Below are 27,926 nucleotides of genomic sequence, written 5' to 3' on the forward strand. Positions count from 1 at the left end.
GAATATTAGCCATTTAGTTTCGCTTAGTTTATATAGTTAATTAATTAGAGAGATACGGGTGAGAAAGAAAGGGATGTAGGGTGTGTCTACACGCGTCTGTGATTGTTTTCTCGACGGGTGAGTGTTTGGATGTCGTACCCTGCTCTATGTGAAAGTCTTCCACAAGCAGAGGGAGCTACTGCTTTCTCCTCACGCCTCCTTTCGCCACCGGGGAGCCGTCTTTGCGCACATATCCTTGTTTTTGCATTTCAATCACTGAAGGAAAAATAACAAGTAACCTAGCTCGGTGCTGCACCAAACACCTGGCATACAAGCTTTAGGTACAATCTGATCATAGAACAGAGACTGTCAAGTATTTTAACCCAGAGAAAGAAGCGGCTAGCTGTGTTTTAACCGAAGGCTTCGTGTATGCCGCAGCTGTGCGACTGTCTGTGCGGTTGGTAAAGCGACTATATGTGATGGACCGGAGCCCGTTTCATCGCCACAGCATTACGGATCAGGTATTCAGTTTGTAGGAAAAGCGATGGAATGGTGGTGCAAGCCAATGCGATCAGTGTCCACGGCCTGAAGAGAAACAATACAATGGAGATTCATCCAATGTAAGTCTCTCTCTCTCTCTCTCTCTCTCTCTCTCTCTCTCTCTCTCTTTTCTCTTTCTTTCTCTCTCTCTCTCTCTCTCTTTCTCTTTCTTTCTTTCTCTCTCTCTCTCTCTCTCTCTCTTTCTCTCTGTGTGTCTCTCTCTTTCTGTTTCTCTCTGTGTCTCTCTCTACCTCTCCCCCCCACACATACGCACACTTATCAGGCCAATTATAAGATTGTTCATGTTATGGATATTTGTATGGGATAATGTGACACACTTGTGCGATGCTAATTTACGTGGGTGTGGGTGGAGGTGGGGGAACTGTATATCCATGACCACATCTTACATGCTGTCTCACTGACAACCATCGAAAATACTCCTGAATGTGGCAGGGATGAATGCGCTGTGTAACTGAACGCTATTAGCAATTAACACACTGTCGCATGCACAAAGCCAGCCTAAATGCCAGCCATTTCCAAGACAGGCATAGGTCATAATTAGTTGTTATTCGATAGAAGGATAAAATATTTCTAAACCCCCGTAGCTTTATTTTGAATGTCCATTAGCCTACATGCAGCCATATGCCTCATGGAACTCTTAACTTGATTAGGCAACCCAATGGAAACAAAGAGGCTACTAAACAAAAACCTATATCTCACACATCCATCCCTTCTCTGCTCATTCCACATGACCCCCAAAAAACTTAGGGGTTATGACCAACATTGCTATGAGAACACCAAGGGTGAAAGTTATTGATTGCGATGATAAACCATTTTTAAACAAGTTTATCACAAAGTAAACCTGTGTACCACAGGTTGGGGTGCTGCTTTGACAGTTTTTGAAATCCACACTCAGTCAGAAATGTCAGTAGTGTATGTAGGCTACAAGTTTGTCAACTGATGTGTATGTTTCACAGATGCACCAAGCTATGTGCACACAAACCCCAGGAGCTGAAGGATGACCTCTCAGAGAAACAGTGCCCTATCACCATAAACCCACGCCACATGAAAAAAGCCTTTCGTGTTATGAATGAACTTCGCAGGTACACAACCCCCCACCCCTGACTCGCATATAAAGAAACACAAACACAGAAGTTACACATGAAAATGACCCACAAAATGCCATGCTTTTACTTTTCATATTTCCCATGTAAATTAACCAGCAATTATAGTCTATATGTAGAAACTTTCAGATTGAGATAATCACCATTTCTTATAACTGTTCTATTAATAAAATGTTAATGAAGTTATTATCCTGTTTTACTTATTATTATTTTACTATTTTACTTTTGCAAACTCTTTCACATTCTATCTGTAAGTTTGACAGTATTCTGTAGCAAATGTGTTGGGTTTTAGCCTTATAATCTTGTGATTGGGCTAGCATCAACTGCACAACTGGCTTCCTGCTTTTTCACCAAGTTGATTTTTGCATGAAGTAGAAGCATGCTTCAGAATATTGGACTAATCAAGGTATGTACATTGGTTAAGATGTAAAATATAGTTTACTTTTTCTTTATTGTTCCTTGTATTCAACAAAAATGTCCATATTACTAAAGCCAAAGGAACCCCATGTCTTTGCATGTCCCCCACCCATACATCAGACAATTTTCCAGTATCCTTGATCCAAACACTCCAAACTATGTCATAGTTTTAAAACTTTTTAAGTCATTCACAATTCAGTGTCTGCAGACCTTTGCTAATTTTACCCTGTTAGTATGTCACAGTTCCATCCATGGGTTATCATTGCACTCTCTGCCCAAGGCCAGCATCCCAGAATCACCTCATAAGTGCCACATACAACACTGATATTTGGCTTGTGGTATTTGAGGAAGGAGCTGATGACCTGTTTGTCATAGTGCAGGGTCTAGCGTAGCCTATTTCTCCTCTGAGACATGGACGCACCTGCGTCCCACTGCTTCTGTTCTAGTCCTGTGGAGATGCAGTTTCTTGCCCAGTCTCTTGGTAGTCTCCTTTATAAAATGGCTTTTGTTTTTGCAACATAGACTCAATAGACTCAGAGGTTTTTTGGAGTAACCTGTTTTTTGTCCTTTTTTTAACCAAGAATTTAAGGAATTCTAGTAATGTGTAACCCTAGGACAAGCTAACATGAACAGAACAAATCAGTAGTACTAAAGGTATTGCTCCTGGAAATGGCATTTGGAGTTAAAACTAAACAATTAATAATAAATCAGTGATTTTAGTAATATTGGCCATTTGGTTACACAAGCAATATCTTTGCTCTGTAAATCCGTTAACCATTTTCCACCATGATGGTAAATAAAAATATGTACACACGACATGTGATGAGTGGGCGATGGTAAACATTAACATTGGAGTGCTTTATTGGTCTCCTCCAGAAATACTGCCAGTGTGATCTGTCTGTCGGTTCTAACCCCCCCCCTCTGTGGTTGTTGTCTCCTACTTGTAGTCAGAACCTCCTGTGTGATGTGGTGATAGTGGCTGAGGACGTGGAAATCTCTGCTCACAGGGTGGTGCTGGCTGCTGGGAGTCCATACTTCCATGCCATGTTCACAGGTCAGACACCGCTGTCCTCTGCTCGGACCACACCGTGGCCACACTATGACTACGGATGCGCACATGCTCCAGGGTTGTGCTTGTGTGTTTCAGGAGAGATGAGCGAGAGCAAGCAGAAGCGTGTGCGCATTAAGGAGATGGATGGCTGGACGTTGGGCATGCTCATAGACTATGTTTACACCGCAGAGATCCAGGTCACAGAGGAGAATGTACAGGTGCACCATCACGCATGACACACGCAGACAGTTTGCAAACTCTCCTGTATGTTTCTTTTCCCGGTAGTGTTGCCTAGTGAGCTGTGTTTCTTTTCCCGGTAGTGTTGCCTAGTGAGCTGTGTTTCTTTTCCCGGTAGTGTTGCCTAGTGAGCTGTGTTTCTTTTCCCGGTAGTGTTGCCATAGTGAGCTGTGTTCACTTGCTGTTAGTGTTGCCATAGTGAGCTGTGTTCACTTGCTGTTCCTTCTGTGCTGTTGCCATAGTGAGCTGTGTTCACTTGCTGTTCCTCCTGTGCAGGTGCTGTTGCCGGCTGCTGGCCTGCTGCAGTTGTCTGATGTGAAGAAAGCGTGCGGTGAGTTCCTGAGCTCACAGCTCCACCCGACCAACTGCCTGGGCATCAGGGCCTTCGCTGATCTACACGCCTGCGCTGATCTGCTCACACAGGCCAACACATACGCCGGTAGGTGTGTGTGTGTGTGTGTGTGTGTGTGTGTGTGTGTGTGTGTGTGTGTGTGTGTGTGTGTGTGTGTGTGTGTGTGTGTGTGTGTGTGTGTGTGTGTGTCACACAGAATGGGAGAAGGAAAGATGAAGGGAACATAAGGAAGAAAGTGGACATATGCAATTCTATATGTGTAAGCAGAGGTGTTTCTTAACTGGTGGGTCGCGGAACTGTTCTGGGTGGGTCGTGGAGCTTGTGGTTAAAATAAATAAATAAATCAGCCATTTAAAAAGCTACCTTATCAGATCTAATATTGGACCTTTATTTTAATAGACTTTATTTGTATGTCAGTCAATGCAAGTAGGCTACGACCCTAAATATTTGAAGTAGGATATGAATTCACTTAAATTGAGACAAAATGGGACAGAAACCCGAGTGTGTGGTGTTCACTGACTTGCTGGCACATGAGGGAAAATGCCACATAACAAAGCCCCCCTGTCACCCATGTAGTTTACTATATTCACTTGATATGGGTAAAAAAATACATGGGTCGCGACTTAATGAACATGGGAAATTGTGGGTCCCAAAGCCAGTCCTGTTAAGAACCACTGCCATAGACTGAGAGAGACTCTGTGTGTATAGTACCAGTAATAGTTATGAATGTGTTTCTTCTATTGGCCGTGACCTGTGAGTTTTGACCTTCTTTTCTTTTCTTACTCTAGTAGAGGCAGTTATCCCCCAGAGTTTCCATAGAAACAACCAATTCTTCCATGTTTTCATTCTTCTGCTTCTCCTGTGTTTAGTCTTGTTGACAGAAGCTAAACAGAAACAAAGTTATTGTTTTGTGGATCTAAGTCTTCCATTCCCCACTCTTTCTTCAGTAAAACCAGTCAAGCCCAATGCCTGACTTTTGAAATCTGTCTTCCTGTGCCTACAGAACAGCATTTCTCTGAGGTAGTTCACTGTGAGGAGTTTCTTAACCTGGGGATGGACCAGGTGTGCAGTCTCATCGCCAGCGATAAACTCACCATTCCCTCTGAGGAGAAGGTACCAGCACTCACCATGCACTGCTCACATCAACAGCTTACCATGCACTGCTCACATCAACAGCTCACATCAACAGCTCACCATGCACTGCTCACATCAACAGCTCACCATGCACTGCTCACATCAATAGCTCACATACAGGCCAACCATGCACTGCTCACATCAACAGCTCACCATGCACTGCTCACATCAACAGCTCATCATGCAGGCCAACCATGCACTGCTCACATCAACAGCTCACCATGCACTGCTCACATCAATAGCTCACATGCAGGCCAACCATGCACTGCTCACATCAACAGCTCACCATGCACTGCTCACATCAATAGCTCACATGCAGGCCAACCATGCACTGCTCACATCAACAGCTCACCATGCACTGCTCACATCAACAGCTCACCATGCAGGCCAACCATGCACTGCTCACATCAACAGCTCACCATGCACTGCTCACATCAACAGCTCACCATGCACTGCTCACATCAACAGCTCACCATCCACTGCTCATATCAACAGCTCACATGCAGGCCAACCATGCACTGCTCACATCAACAGCTCACCATGCACTGTTCACATCAACAGCTCACCATGCACTGTTCACATCAACAGCTCACCATGCACTGCTCTCATCAACAGCTTACCATGCACTGCTCACATCAACAGCTCACATGCAGGCCAACCATGACAGGCTTGCATGAGTCACATGTTGTTGATGTTTGGTATCTGAGCCCTGTCAGGCTTGTCTGCTTTTAGGTTTTGGAACTTGTCTGTGCATGTGCAAGGTGTATTGTTTGTGCGATGTAGCTGTCATTGGTTCTGCAATGAAACACATATGGACAGCAGCTCCAACTGTCCTGGGTGTATATGCAAGTTCTGGGGTACATTGAGCATGCACATATTGGCAGCTCTTGACCTCTCATAATCCAGACTGGTCAGAACTGTTGTTACAGTAACACAGTAATTTAATTGTTGTCAAGGCAACAGCCAGGTTACTATCGCTGTGAAGGACTTGGGAAAGTGTTGCTATGACAACCGGCAGCCCGTTTTTTTAGGTAGTGTTAAGAATTGTCCCTGTAGCATTTGTTTGTTTGTTGATCTTTTTTCTTCGCAGACATTTTTGTTTGTGTATCTTGTTTGTGTGCGAGTTGATGACATTTTTAAGCCATTATATTAAATTGGATTTTAATGTTCCTGTTCTTATAACTCTGATACATTAAATGCTGATTCATACACAAATTGAAGAATCTCTCTCTCTCTCTCTCTCGCTACCTCTCTCTCACTCTTGCTGTGTGTGTGTGTGTGTGAAAATAGGTGTTTGAGGCTGTCATAGCTTGGGTGACTCACGATAAGGATGTTAGGCAAGAGCACATGGCTCATCTGATGGAACATGTTCGGCTGCCACTGCTCTCTAAAGAGTACCTGGTGCAGGTAAGTTTTGGGCATAAATCCAACAAGAAATATCAGTGATTAGACATACTCTACAGCTCTTCTGTCTGCAATATTATTGTCTGTGGAATTATCAGCCCAATTCATTGAAAATTGGAAAAACTTTACATGCATAATCTGCCAAAATTGTTTTAATAAAACAAAATGCCTATTATAATCTGAATTATCACAAACATGACTTTCTATCAGTGCATCCACATTACACCACAGCCATATGAGGTGGCCCCAAAGTGGCCAAATACGTATGTGTAGCGTCTTAAAGGCCCCACATGAACCCTTGTGTGCATTTGTGTTTGGACTGCATTGCAGAGAGTGGAGGAGGAGAGCCTTGTTAAGAACAGCAGCGCATGTAAAGACTACCTGATTGAGGCCATGAAGTACCACCTGTTGCCAGCAGACCAGAGATCCATGATGAAGACCATTAGAACTCGCATGAGGACACCGGTCAGCTACCCCAAGGTGTGTCTGAGTGCACTGCTGCATCTTTGGGTTCCTATGATGGGACTATGTTGTGTTCTCTAGATGAATATATCTGTGTGTGTGTGTGTGTGTGTGTGTGTGTGTGGGTTTTATAGGTGATGGTGGTGGTGGGGGGGCAGGCTCCTAAAGCCATTCGCAGTGTGGAGTGTTATGACTTTGAAGAGGATCGCTGGTACCAGGTGGCTGAGCTTCCATCCAGAAGATGTCGAGCAGGTGAACAACACACACACACACACACACACACACACACACACACACACACACACAAACAGATTTGGAAGGGAACTAAGTCTGAAATGGCTATCCACAGGCAAGACTGCACTCCTTCATCTCAAATGTCTTTCTTTTCTCTCGCTCTCTCTCTCTCACCGTGTGTGTGTGTGTGTGTGTGTAGGGGTGGTGTATATGGGGGGCATGGTGTATGCTGTGGGGGGCTTTAATGGCTCTCTGCGGGTGCGCACCGTGGACTCGTATGACCCAGTGAAGGATGAGTGGTGCTGTGTCAGCAGCATGCAGGACCGCCGCTCAACACTAGGGGCAGCAGTGCTCAACGGCCTACTGTATGCTGTTGGGGGGTTTGATGGAAGCACAGGTACACAAATTATAATATACACATTCATAGCCATAGGAGCTGAGAAGGCGTTTAGAGTCTAAATGATGTACTTTACTCTAACTAAGACTTTAAAAGGTCTTAAGACATTTCTTTTTAGCAAAGATTTTGGTCCCCTTTAGATGGTTTTTTAAAACCTTTTCTTTTTTTCTTTTTCCTCAAACTGCTCACATTTTTTGTGTGTTTTTAACCTGTAGCACTTTGAGATCTTCTGTATGATGAAAAGTGCATTATAAATAAAATGTAATATTATTTATTATTATTACTCACACATTCAGCATTCCCAGCATTTATAGAGAGAAAGACTGTGGTGACAAGTGCTGCTGCTGATGGTGGCGGTGCTGATGGTTTATGCTGCTGCCTTCCACAGGTTTGGCCACTGTTGAGGCCTATAATGCTAAAGCCAATGAGTGGTTCCACATCCAGCCCATGAACACACGCAGGAGCAGTGTTGGCGTGGGAGTCGTTGGAGGTATGAGTGTACACACACACACACACACATACACACACACACACACACACACACACAGTGGTCTTTTAGTGGAATCACTAAAATGTTTGCCAGGTGCAATACTTTAGTTAAGTTTAGTGAAGTTAAAGTTCATGGATATAGGGCCAGATGTACGTACATTTGCGAACATGGCGTTATCAGCGCCATGGACAAACCACAGATGGCGAACGCTGTGATACCCAAGTGTTCGTGGTATTTATCAAACTTTCACTTCATCGGGTAATCTGCGCCTTTCTCCGCCCCCTACCGCAGTTACGTACGTCCACAACTGAACGGCATAGCCTACATACAAGCACAGTTGAATGAAGTTAACTGATGACAATATTAAAAAGAATCAAACGTTTAGCGATCATGAAATAATACAATACATGAGATGTCAACAGAAGATGTCAACAAGCAGGGAGATAATGACGATCAGTAGTTCTACTCAAACTACTTGTGCATGTAGGCTATGGAAGATTGGTCAAATCTAGCAAGTAGGAAAGTTTAAGTGGATGACGTGAAAGTGAAAGTAAGACATTCGAAAGGCCAACGAAAGTTAAGGTTGCTTTTGATGTAGTACAAAGACGCAAAACTGGTGGTCTAAATAGCGATTCTGTTGTCTTTGAAAGGTTTTCTTATTGACGCATTTAGCCGCAATTTGGATTAACACCTGCTTTTACAAGGCGGAAATATTTAGGAGCAGAATAGATGTGCGCTTTCGCGGGCAGTTTTTGTACATACTTCGGAATACATAATTAGGCACTCTTTACGCTTCCCCTCTCATCTCTTTACGCTAAACTCCCACTTTCCCCTTGACCCTCCATATGAATGCATATGCATGACACGGAAACGCGCAATTTGCCATTTTCATCTCCTGCGACAGGCAGTCTGCGCTTTTACCTCAGTGCGGCCTGTTTGTACATACCTTGCCATGACTTTTATGCAGACATTACGAAACAAATACGCCTAAAGTGGGTGCAAAAGCGTTAGTACATCTGGGGCCGTATTCACAAGGCCTTTTATCTTACCACTAGGAGTACTCCTAAATCGCTCTAAAAGATTTTAGCTAGGAGTTTTCTCTTAAAAGTTATTCACAAAGCCTTTCAGACCTAACCTGACTCTCTCGCCAGATGAATTTCGTTCCGCCTAGCTCCACTCACATCCATCTGGGATCGGTTCCGTTGAGAGTGATTTCAGCACGAGATTGTATGGTAGAGCCAATCAGGACGCAGGGCGGGAGTTTCATAGATGTGACGTAGCGTAGAAGCGACTGGGAGACCGTTCTCAGTGTCACGGGTTGGCTTCGATGTGAGTGGTTGAAGTAGCACGTCAATAGATGACGGACAAGTGGCTTATCCAATCTTATGCAAGGATTTTTTAATAAGGCCCAGCCTTCTGAAGCACCACTCCAATGGATCGATCCCAGATGGATGAGTGGAGCTAGGCGGAACGAAATTCATCTGGCGAGAGTCAGGTTATTTCAGACCTACTCTTAGTAAGGAAAAATGACAACTTCTAAACTAAGAGTGAGTCTTCGTTGCTATGGATGACGTCATTACTCATGCACGAGCTTGACTGAAGTGATCACCTTGATTGGCTGAATGATTCCAAACACCTCCCTTATGATGATGAGTGACAGGTGACAGGTCTGAGAATAGGTGCACTACACAAGTAGTGCGAAGGACGGAAGATGATTAATAACTGAATAAAAAGGTCTAGCCTAAATGAATAAAGAGTAAGGCAAAACAAATAGCCTAGTAGCCTAATGAAACATGCGGATTGATGCAGTATCTTTGCAACATAAACCTGTCACCATAGCCTATGCCTACATATGCAAAGAGAACATTTCAATTTGATTTACAATGAAACGTTACATTTAATTTAAATGTTGACAATGAGTAGTTTTGGTTGTTGGTGGCGTTATTGCATCCCTTTTATGCCTACAATGCAAAATTGTTCCCTCGCGATTGGAAGCTCCTAGCTGCATACGCATTTCAAAACATCGCAACGTGAAATGCCACAAAAAGGGTTTGTGAATAGGTCTTAGTGAGTTAGGAGTCCTCTCGACTTCTTTTAAGGCTGTCCCAGACAAAATGCTTTGTGAATTACTTTTAGTGAAAAAAATTAGGAGTCCTAAAGTTAGGAGTGACACGCCCATTATTATTAGGAGTTGCTCCTTAATTCGCCAGTTAGGAGCTACTTGTAGCCCTACAATTCTTTGTGAATACGGCCCCTGGTCCGTAGTGTTCTTAGATTTTGTTTTTATTTTATTTGTATTGCGTTTTGCTGTGGTGGCGATGGTCGCCTACATAGTTACCCGCTTCACCACACAACACCTCCCTTCGCTCCGGATGCATCTCTCATCGCAATAGACTGATGCAACCAATTGGACTAGTTTAACATGGATTTTTTCTATCAGTTTCTTTTTTTTTTGTTTTATTTTTTATGTTTTACTTTTTATTATTTGTTAATTTGTTTGTTGTATTTCTTGTTGTCACGGGTACGCTGGCGACTACGTAGCTCCGTCCGCCATCTTTTGTCTTGTGTGTCAATGTCTTGTATGTGGAGCACTTTGAGTTGTGCATGAAAAATGTGCTATATAAATAAAATACTTACTTTTTTTTATCAAAAAGTACCAAACAGATCTTGTAGGCCTTGTACTTTAATGTTTTCCATGACTCGTATGTCCATGTTTCTATTAGGTGCACACCAGTTGTGAGAGTGTGCTGTTTTGTGTCTGGTCCAGGGGGGGATTTAAATACCAAGGGCCCTATCATGACATTCTAAAGTGCATCGTCACTCGTCAAAAGTCTATTCAAATTTAGTAGGATGTCCAGTTCACATTGGGAGGGGTTTTGTTATCAAAAGTGGAGCGCATGGCGTAACAAGGTGTTCCTAGGTCTTTTAATCAGTCATATGGGTGTGTTTGGGGCGTAACATCATTTTAAACCAATGAGAATGACCTCTGTCATTCCCTTTAACGGCGCAACGCGCGATATGTCAAATAAATGCATCGGTATTTTGGCATTCAAAGGCGCATTTGAAGGAGGCTGCTTGCGAGACCGTATGAAATAGTCATTCTTAAACCATGCATTACTAAAACCTAGCATAGCCTTCACGCATTTGCACTCGTCTATTATTTGAACTCATTGGCAAAGTGAAACTAACTTCACCAAGGTGTCAGTCAACGAAGACAGATATGCAGTTACTTTCACTATTGACTGACAATGGGTTACCATCGAAAACATAGGATGGAAAAAGCAAACACTTACCCTACCCTAATATTGCTCAAATGACTGAATAAAACAACATTTATCCTGCAGAGGAGTTGCTTATATCTCGTGACAGTGCGTCTTCAGCTGTGCTCCATACGTGTCTCTCGCCTCTCCCCTAATCACTTTTAACCGTCATTACCAATTTGCAAATGATGGTGAATAACTACTCATCATGAGATGTACAGTATTTCGTAATATCTTTATTCTAATTATGTTTCCCATTGTAATCGTGCAATTTGTAATGCTTTGCATGGACGTGCGCTGGTGTGCGTTTATGAATGATAGAAGGATGGTGTGTGCACCTGCCAATATGACTGGTGACATGCGCTCTTAAAATAGCATTTGAACAACTCGCCATTGACTTCTGACCAGGTTTAGGTGGTGTATGATAGCGATTTTTAGACAACGCGCTAGTCCCCTCCCTAGGTTGTTAATTGCCACACCCCTGGGCGCAATGTTTAAAAAATAAACGTGCAAAATAGCGAATTAAGCTTTGCGCGGGTGAATAACGAGCTTTACGCCATGCGCTGGAGCCCAAAATACAGCCCCAAGTGTTTGTCCGTCCCTGTCAAAGAGTTGTGACTTGCAGCTGACAGCAGCTCTTATTTTGGTAGTTGGTGTTCTCCACCATGCATCTGCATGGGCCTACACTGCGTGCTTGTGTCATTTCATTCCAGCTTGTTTTAATGCTGCTGTAAAATATAGTAGTGTGTATATGTGTAATATATATATATATATATATATAGTATGCATGTATATATATATATATATATATATATATATATATATATATATATATATATATATATGTGTATATATATATATATATATATATATATATATATATATATATATATATATATATATATATATATATATATATATATATATATATATATATATATATATATATATATATATATATATGTATGTGTATATATATATATATATATATATATATATAGTAGTGTGCATGTATGTGTGTGTGTGTATATATGTATATATATATATATATATATATATATATATATATATATATATATATATATATATATATATATATATATATATATATATATATATATAATATATGTATATATGTATATATGTGTATATGTGTGTATATATATATATATGCATTACATACACATATATACATATACACATATATTATATATATATATATATGCCACCTCTGCTACTTTTACCATTGCCACCTTCAATGTCTGTCCACCTGTCTATTTATTTATGTTTTATACTTGAATGTGCAAACGTTGTGTTTTGGCAGGAATCCTGTATGCTATTGGAGGTTATGATGGAGCAACGCGCCAATGCCTGAGTACTGTAGAGGCCTACAACCCAAACACTAATGAGTGGACATACATGGCAGAGATGGGCACTCGCCGCAGTGGCGCAGGTAGCACTCTCTGTCTCCCTGTCTATCTCTCTCTCTCTGTCTCCCTATCTATCTATTTCTCTGTCTGTCTTTTTTCTCTCCAGTTCAATGGAACATTGTGCCCACGGGCGTGCCAATTAAAAAATAGGTGTGGTCAGGCACATGATCCAAAAATTGCTATCTTAACCCCACTAAAAATCACTGACCAAGAAAAACCTTACGATATGTAAGCAGCCCTTAGCAACAAGTCCCAGGAAATGACTCATCTGCAGGAGGAATACCTTTGTATTTTTGTATTCAGTCATTCAAACATTATTGGGGAAAGTTCATCAAAAAAGAATTGGAACAAAATCCAGGTCCAGGCACTCAGTGGGATGCAATTATTGTTGCTTTTTTCCATTGCAACCCCTTGTCAGTCAATAATGAAAGTAAATAGCTACACATAAACCTGTGTTGTCATTGCCTATGAGACCACAGTTGTTATAAGAGTTCAAATAAGAGGCGAGTGCAGGAGCATGTAAGCTATACTCTGCTAGTCACACGTTTTAGTGGAGCAAGGTTTAGTGTGAAAGTAATTGTGGTGAATAATTACTTAATATTAACTTAGACTGGCAAAACTTCAGGAATCAGGTTTGATCTGTTACAAGCAGAGAGGGTAGAAAATGGTCTATGATCTATGTAGGCCATGGCCTCTGCTGGATCAACCTCTCTTCTTCCGTACTCCATCTTCTAGTTCTAGTTCTTCTTCTAACAAACAATGCAAGTTAGTCACTTTTGTATGGGTTAAACAAAGAAAGGATTTGGCGGCAAAACAAGCACACGTGATTGGTTCTCCAGATGGCATCAGACACGCCTACACACACCTACTTTACACCTATGCATTCTTATCTGAATCAGCATGAGGAGAAATATCCTATACATCAGAAATATCACTTATAGAACGTTCCAAGCATTCTTACATTTCATGACGTATGGATTCAGTATAGCAAGGTAACATCCTTTGTCTTGTGGATCTGATAGCCCTTGGAACCAGTACATTAGCATTTCATTGGGGGAGGGGAGAGTGTCTGTGTTTAATACCAAGAGGGGCCACATGGCTAACTAAAACTAATAATTTTAACCCTAAAATTGTTGCTATCAATTCTGGTGTTGCATACAGGCAGATTCCTTCAGATGCACTGACTGTTAAAATACCAGCACGCTGTTTGATGTTGCACTCCTTGCTCTTAAAGGGAATGACAGATGTCACTCTCATTGAATGTTACGCCCAAAACACACCCATAACTCACCCATAACTGATTAAGAAACATAAGAACAACCCTTTTGAACAATGCCTGGCAAGCTTTTTACGCCATCAAGATACTGGACTGGATTTTGGACTATTTAAACTTTTAGACCGTGCGTTTCAGATCGTTAAAATAGGGCCCATATTCACAAACTCCCAAGACAGATCTGCTGTCTCTCTCACTTTATTTAAACAAACACAGAACAGCACACATGAGTGGTGTGTCTGCATACATGAGTGGTGTGTCTGCATACATGAGTGGTGTGTCTGCATACATGAGCAGTGTGTCTGCATACTGTATATGAATGTCAGAACAGCATACATGAGCGGTGTGTCTGCATACATTAGGGCAGCTGTGGCCCACTAGTTACCACTCTGGACTTGTAACCGGAGGGTTGCCGGTTCGAGCCCCGACCAGTGGGCCGCGGTTGAAGTGAAGTTGAAGCAAGGCACCTAACCCCTCACTGCTCCCTGAGCGCTGCCGTTGAAGCAGGCAGCTCACTGCGCCGGGATTAGTGTGTGCTTCACCTCACTGTGTGTTCACTGTGTGCTGTTTGTGTTTCACTAATTCACCGATTGGGTTAAATGCAGAGACCAAATTTCCCTCACGGGATCAAAAAAGTATATATACTATACTATACATGAGCGGTGTGTCTGCATACTGCATATGAGTGTGTGTGTATGTGTGTGCAGGTGTGGGCGTGTTGAAGGGTTTACTGTATGCAGTTGGTGGACATGACGGGCCACTGGTGCGTAAGAGCTGTGAGGTGTATGACCCTGCCAACAACATCTGGAAACAGGTGGCAGACATGAACATGTGCCGCAGGAACGCAGGTAAGATACACACTTGTGACACACACACAGTGGCTTAGACATACACACACACAGTGGCTTAGACATACACACTTACAGTGGCTTAGAGCAGTGTTTCTCAAAGTGTGGTCCGGGGACCACTGGTGGTCCTCAAGCTATCCCAAGTGGTCCGCGGGCAGACGTGGTAAAATATAATATAGATGAGTTGTTTGCCATATTGAACCAACTTGTATGTAAATCTAAACAGTTCTGCAACACTGTCTATGTAAGATATGCCAGTTTAAATCATATTAATCTTCTGACACAATAAGCAAGGTGCAAAGACAATAAGCAAGGTGGTGGTTCAGTGAGTAGGCCTATTGTGTACTGTTGAAGTAGGTCTAATCTTTAGCTAAGTGGTCCGTGAGTTTCTTTTTATTAGTTAAGTGGTCCTTGGTCTGAAAAAGTTTGAGAAACACTGGCTTAGAGTTTCTTAACCAGATATTGTACCAGTTCAGTTCACTTGCTACTTGGCTCAATGAAAGTGTACAGTGTCTTTCTAATCTCTTGACTGTGTGTGTGTTCAGGAGTGTGTGCTGTGAATAATGTGCTGTACGTGGTGGGCGGAGATGATGGCTCGTGTAACCTGGCCTCTGTGGAGTTTTACAACCCCAGCACTGACAAATGGACCCTGCTGCCCACCGGCATGAGCACTGGACGCAGCTATGCTGGTGAGAGAGGGACAGACTTATACCGTATAGACAGCCAGGGGAAGGTGGGATTAAGAATTTTTGTTCAGATTAAAATACTTATCACATATCTATATCCCCTGTGTGTGTGTGTGTGTGTGTGTGTGCGTGTGCTGTTTGTGCTTTAGGTGTGTCGGTGATCGATAAGCCCTTGTGAAGCAGCTGACGTGTGCTGCTGGTACTGTACTCACTCAGTTTGGCTGAGGTTCACTTGGGGGCTGTAACTTCCTCTGGGAGCTGCTTCAACAGAAGGCTGTGCAGAGATGACTTCTCTCTCTCTCTCTCTCTCTCTCTCTCTCTCCCTCCCGTCTCTCTCCTTCTATCTTATTCTTTTTCTGCTTCAACATATCCCCATGTTCAAATGTTTTTTTTTACCTTGTCAGTAATCCTGTTTCTATTCTTCTCACCTTTTCCTTTATTTATTTCCAGTTGCTATCTGTTATGCTATGTCTTTCATTTCTCTCTTAAACTTGCTACTTCTCTCTGTTCTGTTCTCTATTCTCTCTCTCTGTTCTGTTCTGTTCTCTCTATTCTCTCTCTCTCTCTCTCTCTCTCTGTTCTGTTCTGTTCTCTCTATTCTCTCTGTTCTGTTCTGTTCTCTCTATTCTCTCTCTCTCTCTCTCTGTTCTGTTCTCTCTATTCTCTCTCTCTGTTCTGGGAGTGTTGATGAGGATTATTGCACTTAGCAGGAGGAGCACTAAAGAAGGAGTTCTGACAGGACAGGACTCTGTTGGTTGTTGAACATTTTCCTAATTGCAGATGAACTGTCACCTGAGCACACTGAGCCTCAAGACCGTAGAGACCCTAGTCTGTGGTCTTTGGTCATCTTTTTTGTGCAAGATCGATGGACGTGAAGGTCATTTTACTCAACGCTGATATATGATGCGTGTGTAATATAACGTGTAATCGAGCCGGATAACATTTGCACCAGTCAGATTCTGTATTTAACTGACACAACCGTTAAATAGGCAGGACACCACTGGACACTGATGTATACATGATGTAACATTTCTGTGTTGCTGTTGTGTTTGCCTCTGATTAAAAATAACCACTAGTGAAGGGGAATGAAACAGGCCAGCACATTTCCAGAGTTCGTTTGCCAAACATGACTGTCCTAGCAGGCCATAATGCAGAATGTCCTAGCCTATGCTCTGTTAGCTGTTTATGAGTATGCCCCCCCCCCCTCCCTGCGCCTGTGCTGACGCTCCATTGGTGTTTTAAAAATGCAAATGTGTTTGGCGCATGCGGTAACTATGGGATACCTCCAGTTGTCCTGGATAGGAGAGGCATCTGCATGGTCCTACACTGTGTGTTTGTGTAATTTCATTCCTACTTGTTTTAATGCTGCTGTAAAATCAGTGAAATTATGAATGTGATGTGAAGTATATGCCACCTCTGCTAAAAATGACCAAACTTCTATTAATGTCTTTCTTTCTTTATTGCCCTATTTCTTTCTTGTCTATTTATCTATTTATCTATCATTGATTTGTATTTTTTATGATAATTGGTATGATAATATAACTTGCAATTGTGTGTTAGTGTATAAAGGAATGTTTGTGTTCTGCTTTTTGAATTGTTTCATAACTTGATTTTCTTTTTAAAATAATATTAATAAATACGCTTCTGGTAAACAGACCAGTCTGTGCAATTGAGACATTAAAACTAATTTTTGGATGAGATCATTAATATGAATATTAATTGCATTTAGTTTACCTAAAGGCCTAATTGAAGGTGGAGGGTATTGTGGATGTACTTTTCAGACTACGGTTCAGAAGTTTGGAGTCACTTAGAAATTTCCATTCCACTCCATAGAATACCACAGAATACCAGCTGAAATTAGTTGCATTGTTTTTTTTAATCAGGGCGGCAGTTTTCAGATTACATTATGTGCTTACATAATTGTAAATAGGTTCTCCACTATTTCTCAGTTAGTCTTTTAAAATGATATCAGATTAGTAAACAGAATGTGCCTTTGGAACGTTGGATTAATAGTTGCTAATAATGGGCAATGTAGATATTGCATTAAAGATCAGCCATTTCTTTCAGTATTTTACAACATTAATGATGAAAACAAGGACATTTATATATGACCCCAAACTTTTGCAGTGTAAATATAAGGATTTTCACGTGACCTCTTGATGTTGTTGTTTACAGTTACTTAAAATCTGATTGTATAAACATGTTTTGTTGGGCTTGGAAAATGTTATTCAAGACTTTAAGAGGTTAATTTGTGTGAAAACGACATACACTTAGACCAAATTAATCCATTTTAATTCATAATGAATCATGAATTAATACATTAAAGCCATAGTGCTTAAGTGCCTATGTCCTATTTTAGCCTAGTTAAATAGTTGATACAAGCCCATTATGTCAGTTAAGGTTGGGAAAGGCACAGAAAAGCGTCAGGCTACAGTGCAAGACACACCTCCAGCATACTCTAAAGCCCGCCTAAACCACACCATGGTCTTTCTCTGCATTGCTCTATCGTAGCAGACTGCGCAGGTTATGAAAGATAAACTTATTCCTGATTGGCTGTTGCTCCAGCAACTCACCGTCTCACTATCATCACTCCATACAGCTCTCCAATCGACTTGCTGTCTTCGTTCCGTGACGCATGTCTCCTCCCACCTCGTCCAATCTCTTGCCTGGAAGTTATTCCTCATTAATCGCCCTGCATCTGTTGTTTTCAGGTAGGTGAAACTGCTGTGGTGAACAGGCTACCGGTAAGTACATTTTTCCTTTGGACATTATTATGGTGAATACGGATTTGGATAATGATGTCTGTCGGCTGTCGTATAGCCCTAAGCGTGTAGGCTACTTTCTGTGCGGAATTATGGCTTTTGCAGAACGAACGTTTTCTATTAGCGAAAGAATAAAGGAATGTAGGAAGTTATTGGTAGTCCAGGACAACACTTTCCATCTTAATTATTGATTTAACCTTATTATAATAATGCAATTAATGTGTTAATTTTAACCAAACACAGCAGTCCGTTACAAGAATCCAAATTGCCTATTCAATGTGAGTCTACCGGATTCAGGTGTTCACATAATAGGCTAGCCTTATACAACCCCAAAAGTTGGGACGTTGTGTAAAATGCAAATAAAATCAGAATGTGATATTATACAAATCTCGTAAAAACATATTTAGTTGCAAAAAGGACATAGGCCTACAACATATCTAATGTTTCACTATTTCATGGAAAATATATGTTAATTTTGAAGTCGATGCCAGCAACATGTTTTTAAAAAGTTGGGACGGGCATTTTTACCACTGTTCTGCTTTACATTTAACCTAATTTTGTAAATGTTTAGGAACTGAGGAGACCAGTTGCTATAGTTTTGAGAATGAAATGTTGTGCATTCCTGCCCGATATAGGATTTCAGTTGCTCACACGGGAGTGTCTCTGGTCGCAGTATGGGGTATTCTTAATCATGTTTTTCATTCCATAATGCACCTAATTTGACAGTTCTGGACTGCAGACATGCTACTTTAGCACCTGGACTCTTCTATGGAACTATACTGTTTAAATATATGCAGAATTCATTTTGGCATTGTTTTCCTGAAATATTCCAGGCCTTCCCTGTAAAAGACATTGCCTGGTTGGCAGTATTTGCTCAAAACCTGTATACATCATCGCAGAATTGATTGTGCCTTGCCAGATGTGCAAGATGCCCTTGCTGTAGGCACTAATACACTTCCACACTGTCACAGATGTTGGATACTTGGATAGGTTGGATACTTGGATAGGCCCTCTCCTCTTTAGCCCAGATGAGTCCATGATTTCCAAAAATAATTGCAAATTTTGATTGGTCAAACCACAGGACCTTTTTCCACTTTACCTCAGTCCATTTTAAAGAAGCTCAGGCAGATAAGACAGTGGTATTTCTGTGTTTCTGTATTTGCCTGTTGTATGGTAGACTTTAAAGCATTTCTGAATTTGGGTATCAACCTGTGCCCATAGACAATGGTTATCAGAAGTTTTCGTGAGCCCATCTAATGATTTTCTTTACAGTAGGTCTAGTTTTAATGCATTGCCATCTCGGGTCCAAAAGACCACGGCCATCCAATATTGTTTATCAGATCGCTCCCTTGTTTGCAAAGATTTCTCTGGAGTCTCTGAATATTTTAATGATATTATGAACTATAGATGATGAAATCCCCAAATACTTCACAATTTCATGTTAAAGTGTAACCAAAATTTAATCCAAATTCAAAATGAACAATACATTTTCCATGAAATAGTCAAAGATGTCCTTTTCAACATTTGATATGTTTTGTCCTTTTTGCAGCTAAATATGAGTTTATGAGATTTGCAGATTATCACGTACTATTTTTATTTGCATTTTACTCAACGTCCCAACTATTTCTGATTTGGGGTTGTACATGAATGAGTGAGTAGGCCTAAGCTTAGTTGATTTACAACTTCTAGAGTACAGTGTAGAGCCCCACCTGGCTTTATTAGTGGATGCCAAATGCTCTCAGATCACCATTGTTGAACTATTCTAGCCTATATTATTGGATCTCAGAATACACTGAGCATGCTGTTTGGCCAGAATATTGGTTTGCATGTGCACCTGAAAGATCAGTGTGTTTTGAGTGAACATTAACTCCGCCTCTGTCCTCTAGGTTCATGTTCCTCAGTCATGGATGTGAATGGAAGTGTGACGGTCCTCTCCTCTGCTCTCCTGGCAGTGGACTATGTTGATTCAGTTCTGCCAGAGAATCCCCTGCAACAGCCACTGCAGCAAGCATGGAACCACATGCTGCAGAGCTACACCAAGTTCCAGATTGCTACCTGGGGCTCACTGGTTGTGCATGAATTCATCTATTTCTTCTTCTGCCTGCCTGGCTTCCTCTTCCAGTTCCTCCCCTTCATGCAGAAGTACAAGATTCAGGCGGTAAGCAGCGCTGCATGCACAGGACCAATCAGGCCCCCTGTCTCCCGTCTACGCCTCAAAACCAAATTCTTTGTATTTGTGAAAGGACTCAGCCGATAGCTGATCCTGATTCAGATTCTGAACACCATAGAATACAATATAACAGTGGTTTTCAAAGTGGGGGCCGCGAGAGGGTGCCAGGGGGGCCTCAGCAAGTTGGAGGGAAAAACAAAAGCAACAAATAAATACATTTGAAAAATTTACCTATTACTATGAGGGTTGTTATACAATGCCATTTTAATAATGTGACGCATATCTGAACATTTTATTTTCCATGATAATGACTGGGAATAATAGTCGTGATAGCTCTCATATAGCAGAAAGCCCCAAATACATTTTTTACGCACTGTATGCTCCATCGTGAAGTGCTTGTGGCTAAAATAATTATTAGGATTAGCTTAATGTATTTTTACATTTGCCGTAGTATTGTCGATGGGTTTAATAAGGGGGTCCTGGGCCAGAACCTAATGGTATTTGGGGGGCCTTGTTGTGGAAAAGTTTGGGAACCCCTGCAGTATAATACTGTAATGTGTATATATATATATAATAAAGTGACAGTTCAGCCTAAACATTTGTACACCAGAAATAATCACACACAATGGCATTCTGGACCTTCTGGACTTGAATGGACATAGAGATAATGTGCTGCTGAATCTGCTCGCTGTGTCATCCTTAATACAGGGGCTTTTTAGGAGTGTATAGCTTGACAACCTGCAGATGACATGGCTCTTTTATGGTTATGGTTATGGTTATGGATTTGGCAGACGCCTTTGTCCAAAGCGACACACAAATACAAAACAACATAATATTTAAAATTGAACAGGGAACAGATTAGAATGTTGGTCCAATATAATAAGGAGAATAGTAATAATAAACAACAATATCAATTTAATCAATAGCCTAATAAAATAAGCAATGAAAATGAGGGGAAAATTGATCTGTTTGTGTGCGTGCATGCGTGTGTGTGTGTGTGTGTGTGTAGGATAAGCCCGAGACATGGGAGAAACAGTGGAGGTGTTTCAAAATGCTGCTCTTCAATCACTTCTGCATCCAGCTGCCTCTGATCTGTGGAACCTATTACTTCACTGAGTTCTTCAACATCCCTTATGACTGGGACACAATGCCCCGTTGGTGAGAGCGCGCACACACACACACACACACACACACACACACACACACACACACACACACACACACACACACACACACACACACAAAGGTATAAATCTTTTATCAGCAGTCAGTAGTGGTACCACTGGCTTGTGGTTTCTGATGTGGCTGCTTTCTGGTAATAACTGGTCAACTTTCTGGTTTTCACTATAGCACATGAATGTCGCTCATTGTATATTATGGCCACTATCAAAGGGCAATTTTGTAGAAAGATAGTAGCAGTGTGCACCAGAGACACTCCTGTGTGAACAAACACACTGCAGCAGCAACGCAACGGAGATGGGGCGCACCTGTGTCACCTAGAGTGAGATGAGGCGCTCATCATGTGATGTGACACCTAGAGTGAGATGAGATGCACATGTGATGTGTCACCTAGAGTGAGATGAGACGCACATGTGACACCTAGAGTGAGATGAGATGCACATGTGACACCTAGAGTGAGATGAGACGCACACGTGATGTGACACCTAGAGTGAGATGAGACGCACATGTGACACCTAGAGTGAGATGAGACGCACATGTGATGTGACACCTAGAGTGAGATGAGACGCACATGTGATGTGAAACCTAGAGTGAGATGAGACGCACATGTGACACCTAGAGTGAGATGAGACGCACATGTGATGTGACACCTAGAGTATGATGAGATGCACATGTGTCACCTAGAGTGAGATGAGATGCACATGTGACACCTAGAGTGAGATGAGACACACATGTGTCCCCTAGAGTGAGATGAGACGCACATGTGTCCCCTAGAGTGAGATGAGACGCACATGTGACACCTAGAGTGAGATGAGACGCACATGTGATGTGACACCTAGAGTGAGATGAGACGCACATGTGACACCTAGAGTGAGATGAGACGCACATGTGATGTGACACCTAGAGTGAGATGAGACGCACATGTGATGTGAAACCTAGAGATGAGGCAGCACATGTGACACCTAGAGTGAGATGAGACGCACATGTGATGTGACACCTAGAGTATGATGAGATGCACATGTGTCACCTAGAGTGAGATGAGATGCACATGTGACACCTAGAGTGAGATGAGACACATGTGTCACCTAGAGTGAGATGAGACGCACATGTGTCCCCTAGAGTGAGATGAGACGCACATGTGTCACCTAGAGTGAGATGAGACGCACATGTGATGTGACACCTAGAGTGAGATGAGACGCACATGTGTCACCTAGAGTGAGATGAGACGCACATGTGTCACCTAGAGTGAGATGAGACACACATGTGATGTGACACCTAGAGTAAGATGAGACGCACATGTGACACCTAGAGTGAGATGAGACACACATGTGTCATCTAGAGTGAGATGAGACGCACATGTGATGTGACACCTAGAGTGCGAGAGTGCGCAAACTCATTTACAGAAACCTCAATAGTGACAGTGGTTGGGAGGAGGAGACAAATTGACTTGTCATTTAGAACCTTATTTAATTCTAGTTTTCTATTTGTTTTGATTTGTTTTGTAGGCCTACTGCTATTGTAGGCTACATGAAAGTCTATGCTGAATGTCAGTTTTTACGGTTACAAAGGCAGTGTACAGCGGCCTCATGTACAAAACTTGCGTACGCACAAAAATGTTTCATGTCTTTCATGCTCACGGTCAGATGTATCAGGAGTGAAATGAAAGTGAGAGTGCGTTTCTCCCAGGTGTCTCCACGGCAACAATATCCCGTGTACGCACATTTCCGATGTGTATTGTCATTTGGCGACACTTAAGGCAATGCAGCGCAACATTAGCCTATTGATCACGAGACTAGGCCTTTATTTGCACAGTATATTGTGAAATGTGGGTTATTGAAAATGATAACAGTTTGAGTTACAGGCCCAGGTTTATAAATAACTGTGCATGCAACATGTGCAAACACTGCGCAATACAGCATAATGACAACTGTAGCCCTATAAGAGGATATCAAGAATTATAGGAATGTGAAGGCTATTTGGAGACAACGCCGAAATCTGCGATGAATGGGGTCGCCATTTGCTGGGATGTTTTTCCCTTCATATTTCCGATAGTTTTCATTTTTTTAGAAATAATTAGGCTTTTATGGGTTAAAGCAGGCTACTTACCACAGGGAATTTTTTGTCAACAGGGTTTTCCTTTGAGAAATGGCAGTAGCCTATGGAACAGGATCTTCCAAGTGTTCATCCAAACATCATCAATGTTAGGCTATAGCCTGACTAATAAGCGCGAGTTGTAGCTATTTCCCTTAGTGTAATTGACTGCACACTTTGACTTTACTCGAGTAAGCATTCGTTTTATTGTTGTCACACTTGTGTGCAAATTATTGGGATATCGCAATGTTGTGGCAATGTGGCCTAGATCAACTTTGTACTTCGGGTGCGCGATGCGTGGTCTCTTACTTGGACACGATTGATTTGATTACTTTTTAATTAATGCAGTTATTTTTTGATAGTCCAAATGCCCATCAAACCCGTTATGCAAACCCGGTCACCTACTGGCAGACTGACCAATACATCTGCTACGGTCTCTGACCCTAATAGCAGATCATAAAGACGTAAGATTCTTGCCAGATCGTCGAATAAGAGCACTTTCACCTCGCATTCGCTTTTTTTTAATATGCTGATTTTTAATTATTACATTTTGGAGCAGGTTCAGATACAGATGGATCCACAACTTATTTTTCATTCTTATTAATATTGTGGGATAGGCCATTTTGTCTTTGCGGAGGTCTGTGGTCTCTTGAGTGGCCTTTTAGGATATTAAAATGAGTGTGGAGAGAGGGTGGAGAGAGGGTGGAGTGGAGTGGTGTGCATGTGCGCTTCATTTCACATTAATTGGGATGTGCAAAGAAAAGCTGTGTGGAATGCTGCGTATGCACAGTTTCATACATCAGATTGTTTTGTGAGTACGCTACTTCCCAGTTTTGCACATACGTAATGTTTTAGTATGAATTCCTTGAACCAAACCGCTAGCCTGACAAGCCAGATCCACATGAAAATGTAGGGTCTGGGCACTCACCGTTGGCAGTGCTGTTTGCAAGTGACCTCACTAGATTTAAACCTTAACTGCTCACTGCTGCTCTGAACAAAGAGGCCTTAAGTGACTCCTGAAGCTAATAATTGTGATTTGTGAGATTTGTGAGTGACTCCTGAAGCTAATAACACTTGTGTCCTTTTCAACTCAGGCCGCTCCTCCTGGCCCAGTGTTTTGGCTGTGCTGTGATTGAAGACACCTGGCATTACTTCCTCCACCGAGCTTTGCATCATCGCAGAATCTACAAATACATCCATAAGGTCCACCATGAGTTTACTGTGAGTAAGAAACACACACACTCACACACACATACAGTGAGAAAGGGAAAGAGAGAGAGAGACAAAAACAAAAGTAATTGTAAAGGTGAAGTGGCAAAGTAATAGCATTTGAATAAACTAATGACAATTTACAACACTGATCCATGTGACTAAGAAGCCCATTACTGAATAACAGACAACAAAACATTGTTTATTCTGCAGTTCTTTCTAGAAATGAATTTGACCTACCTGTATGGCCATTCTTGATTCAGCAGCACTGACCACAGCAAAGTTTTTCATTATATCATATTTGTCATAGATCATTGTTTAAGCAGTATGGTGCAAGTGAGAATGGTGTTGGTAGCAGATATCACCATGGCTGTGATTCAGCCGTAAGCATGAGGCAGGTGTGACACAGCATTTTAACTCTCTGTCTCTTTCTCTCTCTTTGTGTGTGTGTGTGTGTGTGTGTGTGTGTGTGTGTGTGTGTTCAGTCTCCCTTTGGAATGCAGGCTGAATATGCTCACCCTCTGGAGACTCTGATACTGGGGGCTGGATTCTTCATTGGCATCATGGTCTTCTGCAATCATGTGATACTGCTTTGGGCCTGGGTGACCTTCAGACTCTTGGAGACCATTGATGTGCACAGGTATATGTCTCTTTCTTTTCCTCTGCCTTATGAGGGATACCGCCATCTACTAGGGATGCGTGGGCAGCCTTATGACAGGCCGACCCGCGGATCGGGTGGCTGTGGATGAGATTTCCAGGTAAAATCGTGGGTTGCAGGTGGGTCGGGTCAAATTCGCTAGTGATGGTAATTTTGATACCACAGATGAATAGAGACCCAGTCAGACCAACAGTATGAAACATCAGGAACTGAGTTTATTTACAATGATGCGCATCAAGGGAGAGACAGCATGACTTCACCTAAAGACCCATCAGCTGCTCTAACTAGACAAGGAAATAGTTAGGGTTTAAGTATCCTTCCAGGCGGACAGGAGATGGCGTTGGTCATCCCATCCCACGTGGACTACACTGAATCAGACTCTGATTAGTGGCAACCTGGCAATCCGGAGCAGATAGCTACTGACGCAGCCATGCAGAACAGTGAAACACTGCAAAGTCATAATATTCCCGCTTATCTCTAAATACAGTCACACACAGATACACAGGGACAGTACAGATATCATACAGTCATTACATAGAATCATACTTTTATATGTCTCTATATCAATGCACATGCACACCAGAGTTGATTGGATACAAAAATACTCCATTGGAGGGGACAAAGCCTGTCCACACAGTAAAATGAAACAGTTGTTTCTAATTATCCAGATGATAGCCTAAATGAGCTTATATTTCATAGAACAATAAAGCGAGTTTTCCACGTATGTTACCACACTTCATAGGCATTTACTCTAGCCTGTAGGCTAATTAAGTTTAGTTTAATATTGTGCAGCCAAAATGATCCCAGTCTTATTAATTTGGGATTGCGTTTTCTGAGTGTCTTCTCTAAGTGGTATTCGGTAGCCTACCTCTTGCTCAGGACCAGTTACACCATCTTATTAATTTGAGATTGTGTTTTCTGAGTGTCTTCTCTAAGTGGTATTCGGTAGCCTACCTCTTGCTCAGGACCAGTTACACCATCTTATTAATTTGAGATTGTGTTTTCTGAGTGTCTTCTCTAAGTGGTATTCGGTAGCCTAGCTCTTGTTCAGGACCAGTTACACCATTGAAACTTATCTGATGGTCAGATCAGTCAGTAATATTGTCATGCTTGCGCAAGTTCACTGCGGAGAGCTGAGGTAAAAAAACTTAAGGCATGTATTTGAGTTTTGAGTGTGCGCACATTCACGCCTGCGTGTGTGTGTGTGGAAGGGGGGTTGCTTATGCTATTTTGTCTGGTTGGGCGGGGTGGATTGAATCTCCAAAATGTGTTGGGCGGTTGCGGGTCATAAAAAACCCTGACCCACGCTACCATCTACACTGTAGATGGATATTTCACTGCATGAAAAATGCATGCTGCCATCTTATGGTGACAGTTTTGTACTTTGCCCCACTTATGATACGAATAGGTACAAATAGTTTACACATCTATGCCATAAATATGTTCATTTTATTCTGGTTATTGTATGTATTGATTTACTCACTAGAACTTGTATTGTCAGATTATTCACCCCATGTATGTATGTGGAGGCATGATGTGTGTGTGTGTGTGTGTGTGCATGTTCTGTTCTGTTTGTAACAATGTCGTTCCTTTGCAGTGGTTATGACATTCCTCTGAACCCTCTGCACCTGATTCCATTCTATGCTGGGGCTCGTTTCCATGACTTCCATCACATGAACTTTGTGGGGAACTATGGGTCCACCTTCACCTGGTGGGACAAGCTGTTCAGCACAGATGCCCAGTTCCACAATCATCAGCAGAAACAGAAACAACAGTGAGGACAGGGCAGTGGATGTGAGGGGGAAGATGACAATGACACAGTAAATGTGAGAGTGAGTGAGGGAATGAGTGAGTGAGCGATTATGTGAGTGGGTGACGTGTGAGTATGTTAGTGTGTGAGTGAGTAAACAAGTATGTGTGAGTGAATGGATATGTTTTGTGGGTGTATGAGTATATTAACAGAGAAGGTTCACAAATGCACATTTTTTATTATTGTGAGGCTTAACGGATCTATGGATTTGTGTGATCCTAACATACCTAACACACACACGCCATCTTCAGACCTCATAATAAACAAACAGAAATGCTTACTGCTGAGAAGCATGGACACAGAAGTTTGCAGTGGCGTGATTTCTGAGCACTTTACAAATAACCTGATTTTTCATTTTGTTTCATATTTCCCCCCTTGATTAAATTTGTTTAGATTTTTTTCATGCATTGCCTTTTGTATTTGACTTCAGTTATGCCTCAATTTTTCAGAGGGAATGGTAGGCCCCACAACCTGTTTAAACCTGTACCCTAGGTCCTACCCCAACCCATGACTTTGTGAATGTGGACTGGTCACTTTCCTACCCAAAAGTTTAATTTTGTTTTATTGCCTTTAAATGAAAATAAAAACTTGGAACCCGTTTAAATCTTCTTTGTTTGCGTCCTATTTATGTTATACATCATTTGAGTTTTATGTCACATTATTTGTACAGAACTTGGATATAGTCTTGGTCAGTACATTTTACCATCAACACTGAAAACTAAACAAATT

The 27,926-nt window shown here is 41.8% G+C and overlaps 2 protein-coding genes across 5 annotated transcripts; both read left to right on the plus strand.

Moving 5' to 3' along the window:
- Positions 1-22: 22 nt before the first annotated feature.
- On the plus strand, positions 23-17,001 carry klhl2 (kelch-like family member 2). Of its 4 annotated transcripts, XM_048247026.1 has the most exons (15): positions 23-599; positions 1,497-1,622; positions 3,008-3,114; positions 3,208-3,329; positions 3,625-3,787; positions 4,704-4,813; positions 6,125-6,241; positions 6,569-6,718; positions 6,835-6,952; positions 7,134-7,331; positions 7,720-7,821; positions 12,406-12,534; positions 14,492-14,632; positions 15,178-15,321; positions 15,468-17,001. In XM_048247026.1, the coding sequence occupies exons 1-15, from the start codon at positions 529-531 to the stop codon at positions 15,494-15,496; spliced, it is 1,827 nt and encodes a 608-aa protein (XP_048102983.1). In that variant the 5' UTR covers positions 23-528; the 3' UTR covers positions 15,497-17,001. The 4 variants fall into 4 exon arrangements, with proteins under 4 accessions (XP_048102983.1, XP_048102974.1, XP_048103004.1 ...); XM_048247017.1 differs by having other exon boundaries at positions 3,008-3,329; XM_048247047.1 differs by lacking the exon at positions 3,008-3,114.
- A 1,008-nt stretch (positions 17,002-18,009) lies between these two features.
- On the plus strand, positions 18,010-27,801 carry msmo1 (methylsterol monooxygenase 1). Its single transcript, XM_048249510.1, has 6 exons — positions 18,010-18,062; positions 19,967-20,238; positions 21,260-21,408; positions 24,615-24,741; positions 25,215-25,369; positions 26,985-27,801. The coding sequence occupies exons 2-6, from the start codon at positions 19,984-19,986 to the stop codon at positions 27,163-27,165; spliced, it is 867 nt and encodes a 288-aa protein (XP_048105467.1). The 5' UTR covers positions 18,010-18,062; positions 19,967-19,983; the 3' UTR covers positions 27,166-27,801.
- The last annotated feature ends 125 nt before the right edge of the window (positions 27,802-27,926 follow it).

The sequence above is a fragment of the Alosa alosa genome, chromosome 1, assembly GCF_017589495.1.
Source record: "Alosa alosa isolate M-15738 ecotype Scorff River chromosome 1, AALO_Geno_1.1, whole genome shotgun sequence".
In the NCBI taxonomy this organism is placed as follows: Eukaryota; Metazoa; Chordata; class Actinopteri; order Clupeiformes; family Clupeidae; genus Alosa; species Alosa alosa.